The sequence below is a fragment of the Recurvomyces mirabilis genome, assembly GCF_035927965.1.
Source record: "Recurvomyces mirabilis strain CCFEE 5264 chromosome Unknown scaffold_5, whole genome shotgun sequence".
NCBI lineage: Eukaryota > Fungi > Ascomycota > Dothideomycetes > Mycosphaerellales > Teratosphaeriaceae > Recurvomyces > Recurvomyces mirabilis.
The window spans coordinates 594,448-619,094 of record NW_027041939.1 but is presented as its reverse complement, the minus strand read 5'-3'; the positions used below and the strand labels follow the sequence as shown (position 1 = coordinate 619,094).

General features: G+C 53.0%; 8 protein-coding genes across 8 annotated transcripts; 4 read left to right on the top strand and 4 right to left on the bottom strand.

Annotated features, from left to right (window-relative positions):
- Positions 1 to 392: 392 nt before the first annotated feature.
- Positions 393 to 2,393, top strand: LTS14_002564 (uncharacterized protein; the record flags this gene model as incomplete). The annotated part of the gene is made up of 1 exon (XM_064835270.1): positions 393 to 2,393. The coding sequence occupies one exon, from the start codon at positions 393 to 395 to the stop codon at positions 2,391 to 2,393; it is 2,001 nt and encodes a 666-aa protein (XP_064697205.1).
- A 134-nt stretch (positions 2,394 to 2,527) lies between these two features.
- Positions 2,528 to 6,014, bottom strand: LTS14_002563 (uncharacterized protein; the record flags this gene model as incomplete). Its single annotated transcript, XM_064835269.1, has 2 exons — positions 2,528 to 2,873; positions 3,736 to 6,014. The coding sequence occupies 2 exons, from the start codon at positions 6,012 to 6,014 to the stop codon at positions 2,528 to 2,530; spliced, it is 2,625 nt and encodes an 874-aa protein (XP_064697204.1).
- A 1,581-nt stretch (positions 6,015 to 7,595) lies between these two features.
- LTS14_002562 (uncharacterized protein) lies at positions 7,596 to 9,055 on the top strand (the record flags this gene model as incomplete). The annotated part of the gene is made up of 4 exons (XM_064835268.1): positions 7,596 to 7,691; positions 7,744 to 8,128; positions 8,178 to 8,546; positions 8,628 to 9,055. The coding sequence occupies 4 exons, from the start codon at positions 7,596 to 7,598 to the stop codon at positions 9,053 to 9,055; spliced, it is 1,278 nt and encodes a 425-aa protein (XP_064697203.1).
- Positions 9,056 to 10,130: 1,075 nt separating this feature from the next.
- On the top strand, positions 10,131 to 12,402 carry LTS14_002561 (uncharacterized protein; the record flags this gene model as incomplete). The annotated part of the gene is made up of 2 exons (XM_064835267.1): positions 10,131 to 11,020; positions 11,604 to 12,402. 2 exons carry the CDS (start codon positions 10,131 to 10,133, stop codon positions 12,400 to 12,402), a joined length of 1,689 nt encoding a protein of 562 aa, XP_064697202.1.
- Positions 12,403 to 12,624: 222 nt separating this feature from the next.
- On the bottom strand, positions 12,625 to 14,190 carry LTS14_002560 (uncharacterized protein; the record flags this gene model as incomplete). The annotated part of the gene is made up of 1 exon (XM_064835266.1): positions 12,625 to 14,190. One exon carries the CDS (start codon positions 14,188 to 14,190, stop codon positions 12,625 to 12,627), a length of 1,566 nt encoding a protein of 521 aa, XP_064697201.1.
- Positions 14,191 to 14,476: 286 nt separating this feature from the next.
- LTS14_002559 (uncharacterized protein) lies at positions 14,477 to 16,369 on the top strand (the record flags this gene model as incomplete). The annotated part of the gene is made up of 2 exons (XM_064835265.1): positions 14,477 to 14,645; positions 14,700 to 16,369. The coding sequence occupies 2 exons, from the start codon at positions 14,477 to 14,479 to the stop codon at positions 16,367 to 16,369; spliced, it is 1,839 nt and encodes a 612-aa protein (XP_064697200.1).
- An 88-nt stretch (positions 16,370 to 16,457) lies between these two features.
- Positions 16,458 to 17,306, bottom strand: LTS14_002558 (uncharacterized protein; the record flags this gene model as incomplete). The annotated part of the gene is made up of 1 exon (XM_064835264.1): positions 16,458 to 17,306. The coding sequence occupies one exon, from the start codon at positions 17,304 to 17,306 to the stop codon at positions 16,458 to 16,460; it is 849 nt and encodes a 282-aa protein (XP_064697199.1).
- A 407-nt stretch (positions 17,307 to 17,713) lies between these two features.
- POL2 (DNA polymerase epsilon catalytic subunit) lies at positions 17,714 to 24,439 on the bottom strand (the record flags this gene model as incomplete). The annotated part of the gene is made up of 1 exon (XM_064835263.1): positions 17,714 to 24,439. One exon carries the CDS (start codon positions 24,437 to 24,439, stop codon positions 17,714 to 17,716), a length of 6,726 nt encoding a protein of 2,241 aa, XP_064697198.1.
- Positions 24,440 to 24,647: the final 208 nt, after the last annotated feature.

Genomic DNA, 24,647 nt, shown 5'->3' with positions numbered 1-24,647 from the left:
AAATCAGGCTTATTCCTTGCACGTGCATCAAAATCAATAATGCGCCTCCAAAGCCAAGCGCCGTACGTTAACATTCTTTCATTCTTTTCATTCTCCAGTTCTCAAGACTGCGTGACAGCCAATCCTTAGCGAGACAATGTTGGTGGCGTTGTCGATCAAGTTTGAATAGGCGCTTGCGGTAGGCAGCAGGCTTACCTAGAAGAAAGGACCGCCACTACGTACTTTATCACTCCATTTCGCAGAATGATTGTTCAGAATGATTGTTCAGAATGATTTCTCAAACTCTCAGCGCAATCTCACCGCGTAATCAAGGCTACTGGGGTCCCTACACCATAACTCGAGAGCACATACAGTGGCCGCTCCACAACTGTACATCGACTCTGAACAGCACTATGTCTTCATCACAATACTCAGCGGGCTCAGAAGAGGGTGAGATACGTCCGACGAAGAAGATAAGACGCACCGTCGACCCAACCATGCCCACGGCAATACGTACTGGGACTTCTGGCTCACACGCTCGCCACGCGCCAGCACCTCGTCCATACAACCGGCGCGCAAGCCCAGATACGATGAGGCCACCGCCACCGCCTGGTCTACTATCGCCGTCTACACCCGGTTCAAAACGCACTTTGTTTCAAGAACTACAATCAGCGGAATCGAGACCACGGCCCACATCTTCATCAGCACCAAGCACACTAACGACAGCTGTCCCAGCTTTTCCAGGATGGGAAAATCGAGGGAGCAGTAGCAGAAATCCAGTCGACCGTCATGAACACGTGCCTCAATCAAGGAGATCCGACGCTGGTGCTGCTGGCCCCCCACCTTCTGCCAACATGATTACGGCTTCCCAAGAACAGCGTGGCATCACGCATGGTACCCAGTCGGAATTTGATGAGGTCAGAGTCGCCATTCCAGCTCGTAGGACCGAAGCAGTGAACGACCAAGTACAAGCAGCAACTGCTATAACGTCAGCGAAAAATGCCTCGAAAGATCCGTACCAAGCTCAGGTCGAAGTCATCGAAGAGCACCAGGATCTCGCGGACTCAAGCTACGAACCATCGCAATCGCAGGATACGCCACCACCGTTCACAGGTAGTATAGACACGCAAGAAGCTATCGACCTCGCAAATGCGGACATTGACGTCCGCAAAGGCCAGTCATCCGACACAGCTACTATTACTGATTATGACCAGCCTGCATCAGCTCGTCGCCCTAATGAATGCGAAGACTGTGCTACATCATTGGACGATGAGCCGTATACGTGGAAATGTACTCGATGCGAACACAGCGGCTTCTGTGTAACATGTTATGCGGTACCTCAAATTGTCGACAGAAACGGCCACCATGATCACAAGTTCGTCTCGGTTCGCGGACGAGCTTCCCAAGGTGCAGCTGGCCCGTCGTCCTCAACCACATCGACGCCTCGCGAACAAGTCATCGAGAAGCAGCGCAAGAAGATGGTGAAATTGAAATATGGCGTGCGACATATGCCGTATGCCAGCCTCAAACAGGAGTCCGCCAGACAGGATCGCGACCGTGCTATTCGACAAATCAGACTTAATTGGCCTAGTTCTGCTTTTTGGCCACGGGCGCTCGCTCCTCGCAGCAACGGGATCCTTCTCCAACCCCGAGATGTCAGCACTAGCTTGCTGAGTGTAGTGGTCGAGCTGTCGGACCTCACCAAGTGGGATCCGCAGACAGGACATGATGCGATGACTAGCGCCGTGTCTGAACGCCAGGCATCACAGGGTATCCCCGATGGCCACGTGAAGTTATTGCCTGATGATGTGAAGGTTGCCATAGAGCTGTGCAGTGGCGAGGGCGAAGCTATGGTGGGCGATGAGGACAACCTTATGATTGAAGAAACACACGTCGACAGCGAGACGGAGTCGGAGTCGTTGGACATCGTACCCTCACAAGATATTGCGGTTCGGCCACGCGCTCGGGTGTCGTCTGAAGATACAGCCAACGACACTTTCGATACATCCGTGACTTTCAGACAGTCTCCTCCCACACCCTCTCGCCAGCTGGGTGATGAAATGGATGTCTTTCCGGAGGAGGGAGCACAGATCCTACGTACGGTGCCATCGTCCATAGCTGAGGACGAAGCGCCGAGGCCAAGATCCTTCACTGCAACAAGTGAAGAATATCGCACGATCACACCAGCCAAACAACAGCCAGCAGGCTCGCCAGTCGTGACGCTGGCCGACTTGATGGCGCAGGCCCGAGAGATCGTGCGCACCACACCCAGCAGTCGTGAGTTCCGCATCGCCAGAGAAGAAAAGTGGTCAGATCACGTCAAAGAGTTCGAGGACCTTTTCGTATGTATGTCGACGAAAGCTGAGTTCCAGGGTAAAATACTTGGGGTGCGCTTTCAACTAGAAGAGGAATAATGGTTGTCGTAGAGAGTTGTTGATGGCGAGAAGGGCCTTTTGAATGGTTTGAACATTTCCACACCTGTGATACACATTTCGTAGCTTGATTCCTGATTGTATCGACGGAATGAACAGATTGTAGCCCAAATTCTTCAGCTGCCATGCTTCGCAAGTTCAACATTCCGCTTCTCTTCCTTCTTCTCACGTCGTTTCGCCATGAGCTTTCCGAAGACGCCCTGCTTCGTGGCTGGATCGCCCGGCGCCTGCCCGGTCACAGTCTCGTACGAGGGAGGTGGGAATGGGGTGCTATATGCTGGTCCTGAAGGCATAGGTCCTCCAAAGACCAAGCTCTGCATCGCCAAAGGTCCTGTCGGAATCGTGCCATCCTCGCCTGGTCGTACGTACTTTTTCTCTTCGGCGAAGTCCTGTAGAGATTGCAGCCGCTCTTCCGGAGTCATGTCCTCGACTCTCTTGGGTGTTGTGCCGGACATCTTGCTGCTAGACTAATGTTGATGTGGATATGGGACACGAGTTTGAGAACAGCAGAAGATCCGACCTACCTGCCTTGAGATACATAAATATGGGCTTCACGTCGCCTGTACACCCTTGGGTTTTGTGATGCAATCATGACCAAAATGAAAGGTCAGAACGAAAACACATGCAGCGAGAACGCGCAAGACCACCAACAGGGATGTCAAGGCATGATTGTCATCATGCGGCTCCCGCAGTAGCCACGTCTGAGAAAAGTGGCGAAGAGTATCTCAATCGGAACATTACCAAAACGTGCTCGATACAGCGACCAACAATGGCGGAGCCTCTACATAGATCGGCAGAAACGACACCAAGCATATTTGCATGCATGGACGACGTATGTCTTGTTGTTGGGTTTCATACCGTGCAACTGAGGACGTATTGAGATCGTGACGCAGCAAGATGGTGACATGATAATGGTTCCCACTCACAAAGATTACCATATTATTCTGTCGTCGATCTATGTAACAGTGAGCCTTTGCCAGCCGCGCATTCTCTCGAATCCAGTGATAAGACCAAACTCCATTCATGCCTCATGACCAACACTTCTAGCTTCATGTATAAGTCTTGATCCACCATCCGGGTCGAAACGCCATGCTGAGCACCAACACACCAGAGCGCCAGCAAAATGCAAGCAGCAGACCTCTCTCGACGCGATCATCGTGTAATGATCAGGCCAAAACCATCGACCCACGCGCCACAGCTGCCATAGACACCCGCGATACTATAGCCTCGAGGCGGAATAAGTGTATGCCTATTGTCCTAGAGTCAGCCAAGCACTCCTCACATCCTAAAAGCACCGCGCAAGAATGGTAGTAGCAAGACTCACCCAGAACCACCATTAGCATTCCCATACACAGGACTCCTGCGCCCTGTCGACGTCAGAATCTGCACCCCATCAATCCAAGCCCCCGCTCTCAGATAGAAGCCCAATATCAATTCCCCTCTCCTCGTATCGAGTGCGAATTCACTCCCGCCCCTCTGCCCGCCTCTCTTCCCAAAGAGCTCGGACCTCCCGTCCTCGTAACAAAACTCCATGCCATCTAGACTCTGCCCATGATAGACCCTCACGCTCCGCAGTAATCGTGCAGGCTTTTGGCAGGATCCGATGATGATTTCGCTGGGCTGCGAACTGTCCATTTGCGAGAAGCCCAGCTTTGAGCTCCTGAACCCGGCTCGGCCATCAGGAAGTTTGACCTTGCCTTCTTTACTCGCTAGTTGTCCCAGATCTTCTACTTCGTGATCGCTACCACCGCAAGAGAAGATTTTGAACTTCAGTTTCCGTTTCCGCTTCTCGGCAGGTAATTGCTCTCGTAGTGTTTGCTCAGTCAAAGTGATCTGTCGTGGTGGGCCGGAAGGATTGCTTTGGTCGATATATTCTATCCAATGATGGCAGACGTCATCGCCCTCAGGGAAGAGCTCAATCCATGCTATGCCTGTTGCGGCTGTAATGAGGATGGTGCCGTTGTCTACTGTCCAGACTTGGACGCTGGGGTCGGGATTCATGGCCTGGTCCGCTGGGAGCTGAAAGCAGGGATGGAAGCGGAAGCGGAGGGTATCCAGTCTGTGCCAGGCGCACTCGTCTTTCGGCATGCACAATCGGAGCCCTTGTTGTTTCGTTCGTGTAGAGTATGATTCTCGTGTTAGGAAGGTGCGGTTCAAGCGTACGTAATCCCGCAACATCACTCCGGACTCCTGATGAGGGCAGCCGAGCAGATGTCCAGTCTCGTGTAGATGTGCTCCAATCCCAATGTTCGCAGCCTCCCAATTACTACCCGACTCGTTGCAGTCGTTAGCTACGTAATCGGTATCCGTCCGCGTACAGTCAGTAAATGCAGGCACAACCTCCTCGATATGCGAAGGATATGATTGCAAGCAATGCGAGCCAAAGATAGCCAGCTTGATCGTCTCGTCACCTCCACCAAGCGCAGCATGTGCTCGCACTGTTCCAACCTTCTTGTCCCAATGCGCGTCCAAGTACATGCACGACACATATTGTTTCTGTCCGGGCTTGGGGCCAAAATATGCTCGAACCGCTTCTGAAGCAATGCTGAAAAGATCGCCCTTCTTCTTCGCAGGACCGTACTGCTGTGCGATGTCCAGATCCTGTATCTCTTTTAACGAATGTGGTAGTCGTATAACATGTATCTTGGCCTCGTTTCGCATCGCGCCAGTTTCCACGTCCCTCCAGCTCAACGTCCCAGGCTGCCACTCTTCCTCATAACGATAACATCGCCGTCCGAAGCCATTGCGGTTCATCTGCTCTGCTGTGAACGCCTGCCACAAGTATGCTGCCATTCTGAACTTCCGTATTGCTGTGTTCAACCCATTACCCTCTTTCTGTATCCGTTCTGGTACTGCATCAAAGGTCGCTGGTGAGTCACGTGCGACTAGTATGCATAGTTGCAGTGGTGGAGAGGAGATCAGAGGTAAGAAATTGATCAGGATCCATGAGGAATGCACTTGCATCTGGCCGTTCGTCGACGAGAGCTTCGGCGACGTGAAATCGAGCCGTAGCCGGTTCGGTCCAGGTTGTAGATAAACCAGCGCCTTGAAATGCGAGTCTGAGACTGGCCATTGAGTCACGGGAAAGGTATCCTGATGGTGACAGACTGCAACAGACCCATCGATAGGTCGCTGGATGTCCGCACACTCTCCCGATATGAGCAGCACTTTCTGATGCACCCACGATCCATCCGATACACTCGTCACCCTCGGCGCAAGCGGTGACGTCGCTGGTGATTGTCTTGTAGCATCGCCATACTGTGACGGACTCCCAATCAGGCTATACCGGTTGCTCTGCCCACTAGGCAGGCGTGGTCTACTGCCGGTCGGTATCGGCGGTGGTGTATTGCTGCCATTGCCATTCATGCCCACCAAGTGACTACTAGATCTTGACTTCTGCGGGCCCAGGGTGGCTTGCGGAGACTGCTGCTTGTCGAAGAACGAGCTCAGCGTCGAGGTTGATTTGTTTTGGGGTGGTTCATCGCTAGTGCCATCGTTGCTGGAGGTGTTGCTGCTTGTGTTCTGCGTGTTGCTTGTGTTGGTCGTGTGGATTGATTGTCGTGATCGTCGGCGAAGCCTCAGGTCTTTGAGGAATGAAGGCATCACGGCCTGCCTCGAGTGAGAGTTGATACGATGTTGCGGTCAAGACGGTGAGGCGAGCGAGTGTTTCAAGCGATCGTGTGAGACAGGCAGGCGTTGGCCCGTTGGGTACAGTATCAGTCGTGCCAACTTTCGTATAACCGTTGCAAGTGATCGGCGTCGTACTGTAGCTGCTTCCCGCAATGGCCTACTCTAGAACTAGAACTAGAACTACGAGAAAGCACCTTCTCTTACTTCATTTCACAGCACGACGACTCTGGAGTAAGTTGCGATGCTTCGTATGCCTTGGCCTTGGCACTCAACGTCCGCGGACCTGGGCAGGCTCAATCCAAAGTTACAGACAGTCGCAAGCAGCTAGAGCGGTAGCTTGCGAGCTTGCTGGCCTGCTTGCCTTGGTTGAACTTGCTTGCGCGCCCACCACGGTCCACGGATGATCTGCATATGGCTGGCTGCAGGAGCAGGCGGGATGCACGACAGCTCCGTTATCAGATACAGAAATATCAATAATGTTACCGCTGTGGAGCAGATCACGATTTTTTTTCTGCTGTGGTCGATCATCCGTTCATTCACTGTTGCTGCTGTGCTTCGATTACTGTCTAAGCAAACATCTTCATAAAACGCATTATTGCAGCCCACGTTTTCCAGCCACCGGCACCCGCTATCTATCTTTGTCCTTAATGACGACTGTGGAGATAATCGGCAGGTGCCGAACCGAAGTGCTTGCAGGAAAGCAAGGCACGAAAGCGCCGGCAAGCAATTCGTAAGCAAGCGACTTCGTACCCTCGTGATGTGCGATATCAATAAGTGGCAGGCCCGAGAAAAGATCATAAAATGGTCAGCTGAGCGCTAGAGGCCACGCGAAGACTCCATTGAGTCTTGAAGAGTATAAAAGTTGGTCTTGAAATGCTGATGCCTCTGGTTGACACTCCTTGTTGTAGTCACAGAATCTTTTGACAGGACCTGCTCCCTCGCCTCTTGAGTTTCGAATCCAATACTCTACCTTGCCTTACACTAAACAACTCGAGGCACGACTGCGACGAGGCACAAATCCTCATCAGATTGTAATTCCCACCACCGGCTATCTGCATACAGGTGGCTGCGGGCCCAAACGTGAGGTACATACAGCCGCCAGGCCCCTTTAGACGCAGCAGTACATGTACAGACAGACCTGCCGTGGGTGAGGCAGGCAACATGTACGCACCATCTTGGAGACAGAAAGGTCTGAAGATTTGCACAACCTCGGGATAATCTGCCTAGTATACAATGATTGTACACGCATCGCTCAGGCCCTGTCGACTCAAGCGGTGTTCTCGTCGCCACTTAGGCTGTAAACCGGCGAGACGCCCCCGGCACGCATGTGCTCCGGACACCACCGTGAGACTGATGAACATTCGCGAAGCAAACGGTTTCATAGCCACCACTCCGCTGGCGAGGCGCCTGCGGGCATACATGCGCTGCAAACGCCAGCCTGATCGGCGCAAAGGCAACGACTGTCAATACCACCAGTCATCTGGCGAAGCGCCTCAGATCATGCATGCACTGCGCACACCAGGTGGATTGTACAACAAAGCATTTCTGATGACCATGGACGACGATGAGCAAGTCGTAGCAAAAGTTCCAAATCCTAACGCCGGCCTGACTCACTTCACGACCGCCAGCGAGGTGGCTACGATGAACATGGTGCGTGTGGCAGATATCTTTATCTCGCTGTCAACGAGCTGACAGGACTTAGATGCGCAACAGTATGAAGACCCCGACGCCCAAGGTACTCGCTTGGAATTCCAGCAACGAGAACGTCGTACAGGCCGAGTATATAATCATGGGGAAGGCGAAAGGCGTCCAGCTGGGTACTGTTTGGCCTACAATGGACAGCAACCAGAAAGTCCAGCTGATCAGGGCGATTGCAAAATGCCAGCGAGTGTGGTCGAGGATGTCCTTCGGTCAAATTGGTAGCCTCTACTGTGCAAAAGATCTGCCATCTGTTAACCGAACAGCTCCAGTGTATTTCAACGATTCAGGTGAGCCCATTGAAGACTCCGAGCTTGCGATCGGACCAGTCGTAGGCAGAGAATGGATGGATTGTGGTAGGGCGAGCCTGAACAGTGACAGAGGCCCATGTGAGTGCTGACGCTTCTGCTAATGGATGCACGCACTGACGCACATCAGGGGGATCAATAGAGGAATACAGGCGAGCCGTAATAGAACGAGATATGGAGGCTGCTAGAAGCCTGAATGTTCTCCCCAAGCCGTTATCGATGCTCTGCGGCCCAACGCTCTACCAGCCTACCAAGGAGAAGAAGCTTTTCGCGTGCGAAGCCGCTCTCAAGGTCTTGCCTCATATCTTGCCTCGAGAGCCGTGGGCTTCGACTTTCCATATGTGGCACGACGACTTACATGAAGAGAACATCTTCGTAGACCCGCATGATCCTACCGTCATCACGGCGATCATTGATTGGCAGTCAACATTCATCGCCCCTCTCTTTGACCATACCACGTTTCCAGCATTCTTGGACCATGAAGGACCGACAGTGCAGGGTATGGACAAACCTATGCCTCCACAACTCTCGGAAGCTATGGAACCGGACGAATAGGCTGGTGTGTTGAAAACGTACGAAGAGCAGGTGCTGGCGTCCGGCTACAAGCACATGCTAAAAGAAAACATCAAGCCCGTATTCGATGCCGTTATGTACGAGGAGTCCGCAGCCTCCGCTGTTATGAGCGCATCGCGCAATTTGTTCGAAGTAGGTGAAGCACACTGCATGGGCTCCATCACAGTACTCGAAGATTCGACTGTGGGGTTCTCCAGTGCTACGCTGGCAACTATTCACGAAGACGTAGAGAAAACGGCGGCAAGTATGAACGCAATGAGGGTGATCAAAAACGCATTAGGGCCTCTGTTTCCGGAGAAGGGAATTGTTCGGTCGGATCAGTACGAAGACGCGAAGGCGGCATTGCGCAATGTGAAAGGACGGGGTTTCGCGGACTTCTCCACATCAGCTGAAGATCTTCGAGCCTGGGAGGAGGCGTGGCCATTTGCCGACTAGGGGAGGGAAGCGAGGACCCAAAGATTCGAAGATCTCGCGGCAACCGCCGCCGTGCTCGAAGCACCTGTCGTTGCCGATGTTGTAGCCAACTTGGCCGGACCGCTGACTGCAATCTGGGTCGTTGTACAAGGGAGAATCGTTGGTGTTGCGACACGATCTATCGCGGAGCTCATTACAGAGGAGATACCACGCTTGATACTGAGCCTGTTGCGGCAAAGAGACACGGCCAGTGTTTCCTCCGCGATGGGCGCCGGCTTGACTGCAGATCCGGTCTCACCCTCATGCTTCACCACAGTCGAAGGGGGAGTCTTATCCTTGGACACGCCTCTCGGGCGCTACCAGCCACCATCGAAGGTGGTCTAGTCAATGCTGTCGAGGCGTCTACTCAAAGGGTGCTGCCGCTCTGGCCAGGTCAATCTGCAGTGAAGACGTGGTATTGCTTAGCGAGAGTGCCAGCAGACCGGAGCTCGCCGATCACATGCCTTGAAGTTCAGCGCTGTTTCATGGCAACGGTGGAGTAATACGATGAACCCAAATCTCAAGCATGCATGTGTGTGCTTGGACGCTATCAGTCGCTTAAGCTCTCGCTTAAGCTCACGCTCTACGACGGCGGCAACATCACAGCATACTCCCTCTTACCCTCCCCAAATTTCACCACATCCCCATCTAGCCTCCATATACCTACTACATGCAGTATCAATAATTGTGACCCAAACGTAAGATGAGTGACACTTGGGCACTCAGACGACGCCGAATATGCATCCACTGTTGTGCAGCCCTAAAATTCCTGATGCCTTAGGCCAGAGCTATTGCCAGTCACAGAATTTGTAGCAAGACCTTTCTCGCCTCTTGACTTTTGACTCTAATACTGTACCTTAACTACTAGCCCAACGGCATGATCGCGACGAAGGAGACTTTCTCGGTATAACCCATGCTCTATAACGGTTGAGATTCGACTCGGGCACGGCGTGGACGAGTAACTTTTGGCTCGAATCCGACGGCGACATGCACCTTAGATACTGACCTCTTCGTGGACCTCGTTTACTACAGCGTATACGCGAGGAGAGCGATCAAGATGGCGTCTCCAGGTGATGATAGAAGTGCTACGACTCGACGACGCCGGGATTATCAAAGCAGAAGCACAGAATCTTCGTCAGATGCTCCACGGCCATCACGCGAAACGGGAAAGGAGAGGCGAAGAAATGGCGACGAGAAGCAAGGAACTCGTCGTGATCGAGAAGAAAGTCATGAAGACAACGAATCTTCGCGGAGGAGGAGTCCTTGCCCTCGAGCTTACGATGCGCCGCGAAGTGACCGAAGGGATTACGACCAATGCGATCATCGCGACGAGAAATCACACTACAGCAAGCGCTCAGATTCGCCACCAGCGAAGAGGCGTAGAAGATCATACAGCACATCCAGATCGCCACCACGAAAGTCACGCGCACCTTTACCATCGCAAGACGATTCTTTCCGCGGTGAGAAGGTCATCGAAGGCGGAGCGCCAGCCGTAGAGAAGCAGAAGCCCAACTTCAAACCCACTGGCCTCCTAGCCAAAGAAGCCAACACAATAGCCGGCACAACGACAGTACTAAAGTACCATGAACCACCTGAAGCCCGCAAACCGCCTTCAAAGGAACAATGGCGTATGTACATCTTCAAGGGCAAAGACCTCCTCGACACGATTTACCTACACCAAAAAAGTGTCTGGCTCTGCGGTCGGGACCAGAAGATCACGGATCTCCTGCTCGAGCACCCGAGTATCTCGAAGCAGCATGCTGTTATTCAATTTAGGTATATCACCAGCACGAATGAATTTGGGGACAGATCCAGTAAAGTCAAGCCTTACTTGATCGATCTGGACAGTGCGAATGGGACGATCTTAAATGGGGAGAAGGTGGGAGGCAGTCGGTACATGGAGTTGCTAGACGGAGATGTGGTGAAGTTTGGGGAGAGTGAGAGGGAGTATGTGATGATGTTGCCGCCACCGTAGAGTGAGCTTGGGTGTCAATATCATGTGGGAACGTATGCTGGCTACACTCCCCGGTATTCACTTCACGTTGCCAGGAACGGCGTTGAAACTCAAAACATGTGATCGGCGAACCCCAGTGACGTAGGTTTACAGTCCGCCCCACATTGGAACTGGTACCTCGTGCCATGGGAAAACAATTGCTTAACGGGTGTTTGCGCCATTCCTATCGTTACTCCCTGGTCGCAGTCACCGTACACGAAGTTACTGCTAGTCTCTCGTCATTGCGACCACTGTATCGCCGCCCTGAACAGCTTCCGCGAAAGTAGAGAGGAGAAACATCTCTGCATACCTGGACGACGCGATACTCCGTAAGCTCGAACAACATCTACCACACACACAGCTTAGACATACCGCTACGCACACAACGAATACTCCATAGAAGCCGTCAGTATGAACCAAGGACGTACCCTCATCGACCTTCCTCCCCCTCCTTCAGACCCAGTCACACCCTCAGACATCCCGTGAGGCCCCTTCTCCCCTCCTCCTAACAACCAAGTCGCAGCTAATAAGACGCAGATCCCGAAGCGGCACGCCCAACTCCACCACCACATCCATGTCCGAGCTCTCCACCGTGGCGATCAAAGACGGACACCGCGGCCACCTCCCACACTACCACATGCACAACCAAGGCCAGCCCTCAGGTCTAAGCCATCAACTCGACGCCGAACGCGCTGATCGCATTTCGCGTCTTGCGGGTCTCGAGCGCGTGACCACGGCGAGGAATCCCACGCCGCAGAATTTGACGCCGGGGTATGCCGCTCCGACGCACCAGCAGCCTACATCTAACCCACCCGTGAGCTACTTCGATTCTACAGGGAATCCTGCTATAGGGAGGGAGAGAAGTACCGTTGGTTCTGCGTCTGCGACGGGGAGTGTGGGTGCGAGGACTACGTGGGCGGGGAGTGAAGTCGGGGATGTGGACAAGATGAGCGAGAGTCAGGATCAGGATATGGATATGGATACCTCATCCGTCGGCGGCATGTCTGAAGAAGGGACTGGGAGTCTGGTAGGCTTCGGCGAGGGCGCGAGAACACCGGCACGGCAGAGCATTATCAGTAACCCGAACCAGATGGCCAAAGGCTCGACGCCTACCGCCCGTGATACGAGGATGGCGGGTGAAAGTGCGATGGGCGGAGGGTACGATCAGCAGGGTATGGAGGGTGTGGAGCCTGGGAGGAGAAACTTTGCAAGTACGGGCGGTGTAGAGCAGGCGGAGAGGATTGTGCGCGAGCATATGGACACTACGAGTAACGATCGCATGAGAGAGGGAAATGTGCAGGCTGCTGAGTTGGGCAAGTTTGGGTTTGAGAAGTAGGCGAGTCTGCAGTGTGCGTGATGATAAAGTGATGCGAAATCGAGTAACTGCAATTTTCCTGCGGAAGCTCATGCAAGGCGTTGGTCGGACAGGCGCAATGTTGCATGATGAAGGGACGAGAAAGTGAACCGGAAAAGTGCATGGCCGGTCAACCGCCTAACCATACTTATGCACGTAGTCGTAGCTCAGCAGATCATCGAAGCTGATCTCAAGCACAGCATCTCACTTCCCTCTCAGATCTACAACCTCGAACTCCAGACCCGGGCCCTCGACTACATGGCCCGGCTTGAGAGCATCTGTATACAGATTCTGCTCAACATGTGGATGAAAGACCCCCGGTGCCGTGCACTCAAGTACAGCTTGCAAACCTGGTGGTGATGTGAGCCTGAAGCATCCCCATTCGGGATTATGTCTTGGACTGCACACGATGGCGATGGCCTCTGGTAGCATCACTTGGTATCCTGAGCTGGTATGTAGATCGCGGCTGCTCAGGAAGCAAGACTGAGACGGGTGGGTATGTATCCAGCCGCAGACTAGTAGCTCGTGTGTGTCGCAGTAGTCGAATAGTGCGTTGTCGCCGGTCTCGGTGGTATCGCATGTGCTGTCTGTGCTTGTTTGGTCGGGGACGATGAGGTGGGATATGAAGAGTGCATTGGAGACTTGTGTGGCGGCTAGGACCGCGCAGGTTTCGAGGTTGCGGAGGGTGTTTGGGTGAGCCAGGTTGAGGAAATTTTGGCGTAAGTCTGGCGGTAATAGGATCGTGCGTAATGGAGCACCAGATTCTGTTGTGGTGGTGGACTTGAAGGTATATTTGGATGAAGGTGTTTGTGGGAAGTACTGAGTTGTGTCCGGAGTCTGTAGGTGCTTCGGCGGTGGTATGGGTCGTGATGAACTAGTGGCGTCGTCGTATCTCTCCTTCGTGGGTTTCGAGGGAGGTGGCATACTGTCGTAGTTTCTGCTCGATAGTGGCTGCAGTGGCGGAGTCTGCCAGTCGATGACACCCTCGCGTGCCGGAACCGACGGATACTGGTATGTGTTTGATGTTGTCACTGTTCGCGTCGGAGCTGGTATGTCTCGACTGGGCCGTCTGGCTCCTTGCAACATGCTGCCGATATCTCTGACGCTGGGCTCGTGACCGCTATCACCAGCCGGATCCTCGCCACCAACGACAATACCACGCCGCCTCGATGCTACCGTTCCAGGTGAGATGCCAGCTTGGCGTGTACTCTGCCTTGATGCATCGCGCTTCCTAATCTCGTGATGTGCCAGGTCGACAGCTAATGCACTGTTGTCGTGAACACTGAGATGATGGCTTTCGTCTTCATAGTCCAGAGCATCGATGTAGTCATAATTAGGTCCATCGAGTGCCTGCAGCCCACTTCGTCCTTGCCGAATTCGTCTCTGCTCAGCCTCCCTTCTCTCAACAGCAGCACGATAGCGCTCATGCTGTTGCCTGAGCACAGGCTTCCACGTCTCCAGTTTCTGGAGATTCCGCATCACAGCCTTCTTCGCCGTGGAAATATCTGTCCTGAAAGCCGGATCATGGTAATCTGGGTGTTTTGGTAGACGGTCCAGCACCAGTTCCGCATGTCTGTACAGGTAAAGAAATGCCGACTGCAGATTCCCGTCTCGCTCGCAGATGGTAGCTTCTGTAAGCAGGAGTTTCGCCGCTCGAATCCATCTTTGTATGGCGACCGATGGATTCCAGTCGAAGGCTTGAGCTTGAGTCGATATCTCTGCTATACTCAGAGGCTCCGACGATGCGGTATGGTGGCGTGAGGCTGCCATTTCACTTGGTTTAAAAGACCAACAAACTGGTTGGTGCCTTCTATGCAAAGGCGGGCGTGCCAGTGGACCGTCAATGGTATCGATGTGTACTCGTGACACCTTCGAAGCGTGCAGGCTGTCGTGTGGATGTTATAAACTCATCGAATCGTCGTTGCCTGCCGTCGGGTGGTCTCGAGTAATGCGCCGCCGAAGCACGGGCCGCAGTTTCACGAAGACAATTAAGTATTCCATCATTCTGCGATGCAAAGACACATCCATCGCCAATCATCGAAATTGCATCTCGCTCATGGGAATTAGAGGCAGATATACTGCTGATGTCAGATATCCACTCACGGAAACACTCCAGAGGCTCTTCGGCTCCGCGAAGGAAGCAGTGCTCAGGGGCAAGCAGATTCAAGATACCGAGGGCTATGGCAGCGACTATCGCAACGAGATCGTAAGCGACAAATTATGCGGTCAGTGCAAGCCAGCCATATACTCAATCGATATGTGGCATTGATGAGATCTAGATGACACGATCGAATACTTGGCTCCTACATTGGAGCAACACAAAGGATGCACACTGATCGACATCCACCCTGGCGCGTGCCTGTTCTCCTCCAAACTACATGACTTCCTCAAACCAAAGCGTCATCTCTTACTAGAGCCGGAACCTTTGTACTACGACTCTTTCATCAAGCCTCTGCTCGATCGACCTAACTCAACGTACCGCCATTCGACGATCCATGGCGTGCATCTACAGCACTATTTCCATAATTACAACAAACTCTTGAACGACCCAGAACTTGCTCCTCGGCAGTCTCTCCCACTGGATGATTCAAGACAAAGGCAGCTTGATCCCAACTTCCTCGTTGTCGGTAACCTGGCTAGAAAGTACACATCCAGGGCACGCACAAGATCAGTAACCCTAGCTTCGCTCATTCTGCAACAGATGCTGCAGGCATCACTGAACAATGAGATCTTCCACAATGGTGGTCTTGTCCGCATGCTCTGGTGGGTACCCGAAGGCGACAAGTATACGCTCTTCCCAATTACTGAGGCATATCGACGCAGCTTGAATGCTAGGCTCAGTATTGCCACCGAGACCACCGAGGCGGTGGGGATGCTGGACCTCTATAATATCAAAAATAGATACTACGCTGCCCGACGACCAAGGCCACCTTTTTTAAGTGCAATGATCGCGGATCGTGTGCAGAAACGAATGGAAGCTGCTGGGATGAAGCCGCCAGAAGGACGTGATGTTCTTTACGAGCGACCTGAATTCTATCCCTCGGCCTCCAGATCGCCGTTCGAGAGCACAATCAGCACTTTCAAAGAGCTTGAACGTGATATCGAATCCGCTCAGAAGCGTTTACTCGTCATCACGAAAGACCTCCCCTCAGTCAGACGTACGGCGATGGCCAAGCTGGAGGAAAGCATGGTGGAATCGATCACATATCCTCAGTGTAAGGAGTTCCACGACAATTTCGATGTCAGATTGGCGAGGCGCGCACGCACAATCATCTATGCTGACCTAGCTACTGGCATTCTCAATCTTGAAGTCGCACTTGTCCTTCTTGAAGAGAATGGCTTCTTGCGAGCCAGTCTGGATGCATCACGCGATGCAGTCAAGGCAATGTGGGATGACATGATGGCTCATGCTCACAGCATCACCAAGGAGCTCTCGCAGATGATAGAACTCTCTGTCGACATGCAGATTGCTTGCTTCAAGAGTCCACCGATGGTTGCACTCGAGGCACGGGCATACCAGCCATTGAAAGGTGAAGTACATGAGATCTGGCCAAAGAATCAAATGATGTTGCTGGATATGGTTCCGAAGGGTGTCGATCTATCGGTGCCGGACTTGGCCAGTCGACGCGAAGGTGCGAAGATCTGTGAGATGCTACTCCGGTCCTTTATGGAGTCACCTGCGCAGTGTCTGCCAGACGCGCTAGATCGTATAGCACCGAATGCAGCGCAGGATCTCTTGCCTATGTGTCCGGCCGTCTCCGATCCGAGGAAGGGCGGTAGACTAGATCCCAGGAATATCAAGACGAGATCTGTATCCGAGGAGATAATGGTTGAGTTGGTCAAAGCGTGGTTCGAATGGCCTTTCAAGCCATCGACTGTGGAGATGGAGATTGCTCGCGCGGGCTCGGAGTCAGCATCTGAGGAGGACACAGACGTGCCAACAGGATAGAAGGAATACAAAATAGTCTGTTATAGGCCAGGGTATCAAAACGCCACAAGCAAACGCTCAGTAAAGATGAATCAAGGTCCTTGCAGCGCTAGTGCTCCATCACGCTGACCTCCGCAAATCGCACAGCACGCTTGACGTCGTGCCCGTTTTTCGCATTGATTGCAGCTGCTCCCCTTCTTCGTTCAATCCTTCGTTGTCGTGCCTCCCTTGCCTCCCGAGCCTTCCACTCCTGGACTTGCTGTCTGCGCTTTTGGCTACGAACGTAGGCAATAGCAGGCGTCGGCCGAAACCCAATGCCGTTGATGCCTTCACCGTCGTCATCGGCACTCGGGTCAATATCCTGCCCAGTGATCTCGTCCTCTTGCCAGGTCAAGGTCGCCGAATCAACGACATTGTCTTCGTCGTTTGACTGGGCCAGTGTCTCCATCGCTTCATCTTCTCGGGGCTGGACAGGCGGTGAACGGTTGAATGCGGGTGGTGGCGAGAACAGTCTTCTTGACTGCAACATCGGTGTGTTTGCCTGCTCATCACGTATAGTCTCAACGGTAGGCGTGATTGACTGTAGTGACCGCGGTGGTTCGAAAGCTTGATTCGGAGTCTCACCAATTTCAAGCAAGATATCAACTGGTTGATGGACGATCGACTGAGCAGTGGCATCCGGCGTTGAGGTTGTGACAGATGGATCATGTCGGTCCTCGGGTACGAGATGTCGATTGCGCTTTAGACGCTTCCTAGGAGAGGGTGAGCCTGGTATCGCATGCTGCTCATCTGTGAATGGTGATGGTCGATCAATATCAAGATTACGTAGTCCTTCGGCAACAGTAGTCCTCGGACTGTCTGCTGGAGTTTCTGGAACAGCATCAAACCGAACAGAAGTGTTGATGGTGGGCAGTGGAGTGCCGCTAGTTGATGTTGTCCGCTTCCGCTTGGGAGACATCTCGTTGACTTGCGATGCCTGGTGTAATGGCTGAGGTGGAGTTAATGACCTAGTTTTGGGCGTTGGCGTCCGATATGGCGGATTACGGCTCGCAAGTGAGAGGATCATGACCGCGAACCTGATATCTTCTTGGTGAGACAGACTGAGGCAGTCATTAGTGGAGTGATATCGTGGCCACCAAGTGAAGGGACGTCGTGGCGGTGGTGGGGCATGTGAGGGTCCAGGCAGTCAGCCTCGCGAACGGGTGCGCTACGAAGCTTATGCAAGAGCTTATCACGCAAATATGGAAGCTATGTGCGGCGACACTCCTATGCAAGTCATCCTTCCACGTCAAAACTATCTGCATACCATAGAAAGCAAGACGCCGGACGCCATCGCTATACGAGTAAAGCCACAGCGGCAACCCTTTACAGACCAGCCATGACGCTACTCAGCACCCTTTCCAACATCTGCAATCGATAAAACGCCGCTACCCTTTCATGCACACGTAACGTTCTCACCATCTCATCCCTCTTCACGGTCGTGATCCACTCTCCCGCACAAGCACAATGGTTCATGAAGTCATTCGTCCTCATCCTCGAGCACTTCTTACACTTCAAATCTTGCGTCATCCATTGCACGACCATCTTCTGCACTTCACCAAGCAACCTCTCCTCGATACCAAGACGGTCGTATACAGCGCCACAATTGTCGCATTTCGCGACCAAGAAAGGCTGCTGTGCGTCGTCCAGCGCGAGGCCGCTGTCACGACATAGATCGATATCTCGTGGGATCGTGCACTCGGCACAACTCAGCTGCTTTACAACCAGGCTCGTGCTTGGGTTCGCGAAGGCGCCGTCGGCACTGAACTCGCGGATCTCAAAAAGATGCAGCAATTCTTTCCGTAGAAGGCGAGCTTCGAGCGTGATCGTTTTGTCCAAACTTAGAACCTGCATAATGCTCTTGACCAGCTCAAGAACAGGATTTTGCAGATTGAGATGCGAGCCAGGCATGGTCGGGAAGCGCCAATCTTCTACCAGCTCTTCATGCATCGACTCAGTCCGCTGTCGCCGTATCAGCTGAGCGATCTGCTTTTGCAAAGGCTTTGAGATAGTCGTTGCCAGTACGTTGCCAGGGGTAGTCTGGTCGTCCTTCTCAGAGTTGAAGACAGAAGCATGGATGGGGAGCTGTGTTGGACGCGAGACGCCATTGACAGCGCCAACTGGTCTTTTCCGCTGGTGCATGAGCTCGATATACTCCACGATCCAGTCATTGAATTTCGGCTGCAGGATCACGGGCAAGAATGTCGCAATCTGCCAATGCATGATAGTGTCCAGCTGCTGCTTCTCGACCTCGACTACCTCGGTGCATCCTTTTCCACCATAGTTGAACTCATCGTACCATACCAGGTAGTCCCAGTACTCTGTGATAGCAAGATCCAGGAAGTGGAAGGCCGGCTTAGTACTGATTGTCTTCAAGATGTACTGGCTGTAGGCGTACGCGTTCCCAACCTCAGCTTTAGACGTCTGCAGCAGCAAGCGACCAGCATTGGCGAATACCACATGCGATCCCACTCGTCTGAATTCAGACATGAGTTGCTGAAAGGCCTTCCGAGACATGATCTGCACATAGTATAGCAGATTTCGGTCGAAGAGATGTGACGATGGGCTCTCAACCCATCGGACCAAGTGCATCACAAGCACATCAGCCATCGTACTGCCGGCACCACCTGTGCAGGCTTCGTGCCACCATGCCCGAAGCATTTCTCGAAGGGCAGCAATACCCGCTTCGGCGAAGGCGTTCTCGGAGGCGACAGTCTGTGCAGTCTCATCCAGTGCATCTTCCTTTGCACCGGCACCAGATACGCCGACCGGATCACTGCCCTCTGCGTCGTTGAGCACAGCCGCGGAGAGAATCGTGTTAATGGCTAGATTCTTGATGCTCAAGTCGATGCAAACAGAGGAGTATGTGCCTGGATTGTTGACGCTCGGCATATCAACGACTTCAATTGAGCTAAGGATATCGTCCTTCTCGTGACCAGCGTGATCTGGTCTTGCGCCGTCTGACCACCATAACACCACACGCTCTTTCTGCAAGCGACGTGCGTAAGTTATATCGATCAAGAATCGCGGATCGTCCTTCTCAAGGTTACACAACGGGACATTGCCGTACCGCGCAAACTCAAGGAGATGGGAGATCCAGGTACCCAGTTCGAGGTAGTGGTTGACCAGCCGCTTCGCAACCACACTCTGCCAGCCGAGGGGAGGGAGCGCCTTATCGTGGTCTTCAGCCTTGAGGCGCAGACTGGGATAGGTCTGCAGAATTGGCAGATCATGCAGTAGCATCTGCGCACTACCGGACTGCAGAACCAGCATGGTTGGACTCGAGTCTTCCTTCTGAAGCTTCTTGATCGCATCGCCCAGTTCCTGCAGAGCTCGTCGCTGTGTCGTTACCTGAACATGCTTGAAGTGCAACGAGTCCTGGTACTCGATGACCTTCTGCCATGGCTCGCCACCGCTCTCTTCAAGCTTGCTCTGAAGGGCGGCTTCATATATGGCATCCACATTCGGCATACCCTCCTCGCTCCTGCCCTTGCGATTCAACACAACAACTTTGACTTCTGGTCTGCTGGTTGAGAATAGAGCGTATATCTGCCTATCACCAGCACTGATGTGGTACAACGCGAGATACTGTATTACGTTCGCACCCATATATGGCTGTTTCGCAGGGACTGTCCGGAGACTGGAGAGATCGAACCCTTGCTCCAGCCCTTTACCAAGGACACCACGCTGACTTTCATCGAACGTACAGACGCAGCCTAGCTCCAGCATAGCTCGGACATCCAGCGGTACTTCTTTCTCGTACACCCCTTCGACGCTCGGATGGTCGAAAAGCATTTTCAGTTTCGCAGCTTCTTGCACGTAGACTTGTTCGCTCATGGTAAGCTTGAACAAGTGCGTGCTCGTATGTCCGTTCGGCAGCGTCCAGTTGATCACTTTCTCGGCACTAACACCAGGCACATCGACATCCGGCAGCTCATCCTCCTTCAAATTCAGCCATACAGTCCTCGGCACAACAACCTTCAGCGAATGGATCTTCCGATCAATAAGCACAAATGCCCTCACCTCACCCGCGGTCTCCGTCTGCCTCAGCTGCAGGATCTGCCAGTCCGAAGTGTAGACAAGCTCAGCCTGCTGCCGGAAAAACGTACCAATGGCGTCCGTAGCATCCGTCCTCTTCTCTCCAAACAACTGCCGCCGCCTCTTCCTCGCCGCCTTCTGGATCTTCCACTTCTGCTTCTGGTACCGCAGCCACCCCTGATAGTCCTCACTAATATTCGGCATAACAGACGGCAACCCATCGTACGGGTTCGCCGACGCCGCACTAGCCTCAACAGCCTTCCTTTTCTGCGAGCTTCGAGCGTCCTGCTGCTGCACAATTTTGGCAGCCACACCTGGCTTGACCAATTTCGCCATGGACACAGCACCGAAGTCCTCCATATCCATCCCTCCGCCTCCGAGCCGTGGCGAGACAGTATTAGGGTCCCGTTCGGCCAAGGGTTTCTTAGCAAACATATCTGTCATTTTCACTTGCTGCAACACGTCCTCCTTTGTGCGGATCCTCTTGAGTAACCAGTCGGGGTGCGCAACTCGGGGGACCGGGTTCTTGACTTTCTGCAGCGCCGCAGGAATCGTGATGAGTTTCTGGATCACGGAGCCTAGGCGTTCGAGGTAGTAGCCCCAGTCAATGACACTGCGTGGATCCATGTCACCTGGGTCCTCCTTCATCCATTTGCGAAGGTAGTAGCGCTTTACACTCTCCTCCGAGCTGAAGATCGCAACTGGGATAGCTCTTTCGGTCACAGGAGCATTCTTCGGCCGTGAAGAGATGATATACTTGCAATTCAGACCTTTATCCTTCACCATCTGCTCGCCCAGAAACTCGGCCAGCCTCTTCGCGGTCGTGATAGCAGTACTCTTCTGCGCACCATACTCCTCCAACGTCTTGGCCATACTCTTATTCTCGCAAATGAGATCAATGAGTTCCTGATCTGCCATCGTAGAGCCCCTCGAATCCAGTACGTCCAGCCACTTGTCCGCCACCTTCGCTACCGCAGCATAGGTCTCCTCCAACGTCGTCCCATCAAGGAAAAACTTGAAAATCTGCTGCTGGAAGATCTTGATAAGCTTCAGCTCACCACGGCGCTTGATCTCGAAACCCTTCAGCTCAGCAAGGGTGCCGTCATGGTTGAAGACGGCATAGCGTTTCTTCAGATTCTTGTCTTCTTCTTTACTAGTCGGGAGGATCATGGCACGGTAAGGCCCGTCGACTTCGAAGAAGATTGTATTGTCACTATGGGTCTGGTATTGAAATGTGCTCGGATCTGTGAGAGTCTGATACTGGTGATTCGTGAACTGCTGATGCACCAGATGGTTCAACATCACGCAAGGGTAGGAGATGGTCAGTTTCTTCCCATTCTGCATTGTGAAGCTGAAGTTCTCTGGAAAGGTGGCGGGCAGAATACACCAGATTCCGTCCGTGTCCAGCTCCAGGGGTCGTCCGATCCGCTCGACCAGCTGTCGCGCCATTTGGATGATTCGCGCTCCAGTCAAGCAAGTCACACCGGCCATTTCCATGGAGTACCATCGACTTCCTTTTCGCATGACATAACCGTAGAAGGAGTTGAGGATGACTTTGTGGGCTAGCTGGAGGGAGTCGAAGAGGATAATCATCTTCTTCGCTTCTTCAACCTCACCCGAACTCGCCCCGGCCTTCTCAAGCTCCGCCGTCTTGCCTTTCCAGACTTTCTGCTTGCCCTTGAAATCATACCTTCGATCTCGGAAATCCTTGACTGTGTCGACATAAAACGGATTCTCCCTCTGACAGATGATCGCCTCTCTCTCAAGAGTCCGAGCATCATGAATCTTATGATAAATCTTCTTGCTGTAATCCGTCAACCGCTTCTTCACCATCCCCGTCTGCTCATCTAGGCTCAAGTCTTGGAACGCTCGGGCCAGGCCATTGGGGTATTTGGGCGGGAATTTCTCGTTCTCGAGAGCGTGCCGGATCATATTGTACTCGTTTCGTGCGGCAGGGAGGAACTCTCCACGCCAGGACCATGGCATCCGGCGGTCACAGGTTTTGCCCGGGCGATTAAAGTCACAGGCTGCGCAAACGGACTCGTCGATCATACTGTCGGGTTGGAGACGGTTGGTTGTCATGATGTTTGGGTACATCGAGGCGACGTCCAAGTGGTAGATGGAGGGTTTCTCGTGCCGGTTGGGCGTGGTCTTGAGCTGCATCAAGCGTTCGGCGATTTGTGCTTTCACTTCGTCGTAGTTGGTGACGTCCTCGAGTTTCTTCTTCTCCTCGACTACGATGGAGAATTGTAACGCGGCATCAAGGTCGGTGAGCAGCTCGTCGATGGCCGCTGTGTCGATAGCGAAGTTGCAGGGTATGTCTGATCGGAAAACACCGGCCTCAATACTCTCCACATGCCCACCGACATATGTTTCCGACTCCAGCAGATGTCCTTCCCAGAAGGCCTCGCGCGGTTGGACGTGCTTGTTGGGTAGCACAATCTCCTTCTGATATGCCTGCACCATCAATAACATCTCGCACAATGTTCCGGTGCCTTTGCGCAACACATCGTCCGGACCAAGAGGAATAATCGTACATAGCGAGAAGATGAAGGGATGCACATATTTCATGTACAAATAGTAAGTGGCCACAGCATCGGAGACAGAGTACTCGGCCAGTGTTTGTGGTCGCTCAGCAGCGTACGGAGTCATGAGTTCCGGGTCCAGCTCGTCCGGATCGTAGCCCAACTTAGCTACAGTAACGGCCTTGAGACCTCTCGAACCTTGTGGGAGGTACGAATCACGATTGACCCAAGCGAAAGCATCCATATGTGCGCAGTGGGTCGACTGATAGATGTCTTCGCTGTTCTTCCGGAAGCCAATCTCCTGGTACATGTCTATGCCGTGAACACTAGCCCTGGCTTCGACAAATGGCCAATCGAAGAAGTCTCCGTTGTAAGTCACTATGATTGTCGGTCTCGCTTCCTTGATGCAGGCGAAGAAGCGCTCGATTACTGCTTCTTCGTTCGACTCGTTGAAGATGAGGAATGGACCGTCGAATTCTGGCTTGGGCGTGTAGTCGAAGTCCTGGATATCTTCACTTACAATCTCGCGATTCGTGATGAGGAAGCCTTGGCCATCAATCATGTACGATATCATCATGATCTGATCGATACTCGCATCCGGGAATTTCAGAGGTAGTTTCGTGGTTTCGATGTCGTATGCCATGACAATTGGGTCAGCTCGAGTTAGTCGGTCCTCAATGCAGGAAAGCGAAATCTTGCCATGCTTTGCGTTGACGGTGTACCACTTCCCGACTCTGATGTCCATATCAATCGCTACTCGCACATGATATGGCACATCGTACTCCCGGATATCCAGGATGAAGTCCGAAGCATCGACAAATCCAGCCGGCCGTCGCTCGTCCAGATGTGCCTCGTCAAATAAATCAAATCCAGCGTTCGCACTAGCCACCTCAGCATAAGTGTCCATAGCACTGACTTTGCTCTTGTTCTTCTCAGCAATCGGCGAAACACCCCTCCTCACAGCCAGTAAATCATTCACGTTCGCAAATTCCAGCTTCAAGAAAGTCCTGCGATACCCAAGCAAATGATTCGGCATCTTCAGGTCCTCCTTCTCCACCCTCTCCACACTCTTCACCAGTCCCTCGAACCCTCGTCGCACCCACTCCTCCACTTCCGCCTCCTTCCCCTTCTTCACAGCGAGGAGGAAGTAGGGATCGTACTCCACACTGGCCTTGAACCGTCCCTGCCCATCCTCGTCGATGAAGTAAAAGTCGACCGCTGCTCTGCCGCCGGGCACTTTTGAGTCCTCAAGCGTCGTACTGTGCATATTCATGAGCCATCCCGTTCGAGGCTTGCCGGCTTCGAAGCGTTCGAAACCCTGCTTCTCGTCGATGCTGTGAGCCAAACGTGTCGCTTCTAGACGTTCACTCTGGGAGGTCTGTTCCGTACTTCGTAGGTCCGAGGCACCGATCGTCTTCGTCTTGGTTATGCGCTGGTTCACTTGGCCTTTGCCGAAGCGACTGTGGCCTTCCTTCCTACGAAGTGGCATTGTGGGTATGTTGACGGGTGAAGCAACCCGCTGGTGGAAGTGTCTATGGTATCATTGCCGTCAGCGCTGTGGTTTCCTTCGAACAGCCAGGTCGAATAGTAACAGTAACAGCAATCGTGTATATCGTCGGTAACATCGAATGCTTTCCGCGTGAAACGCGTCTCAGCGCGTCTTCGAAAGCCACTAACCACTTCCCCGGAAGTACCTC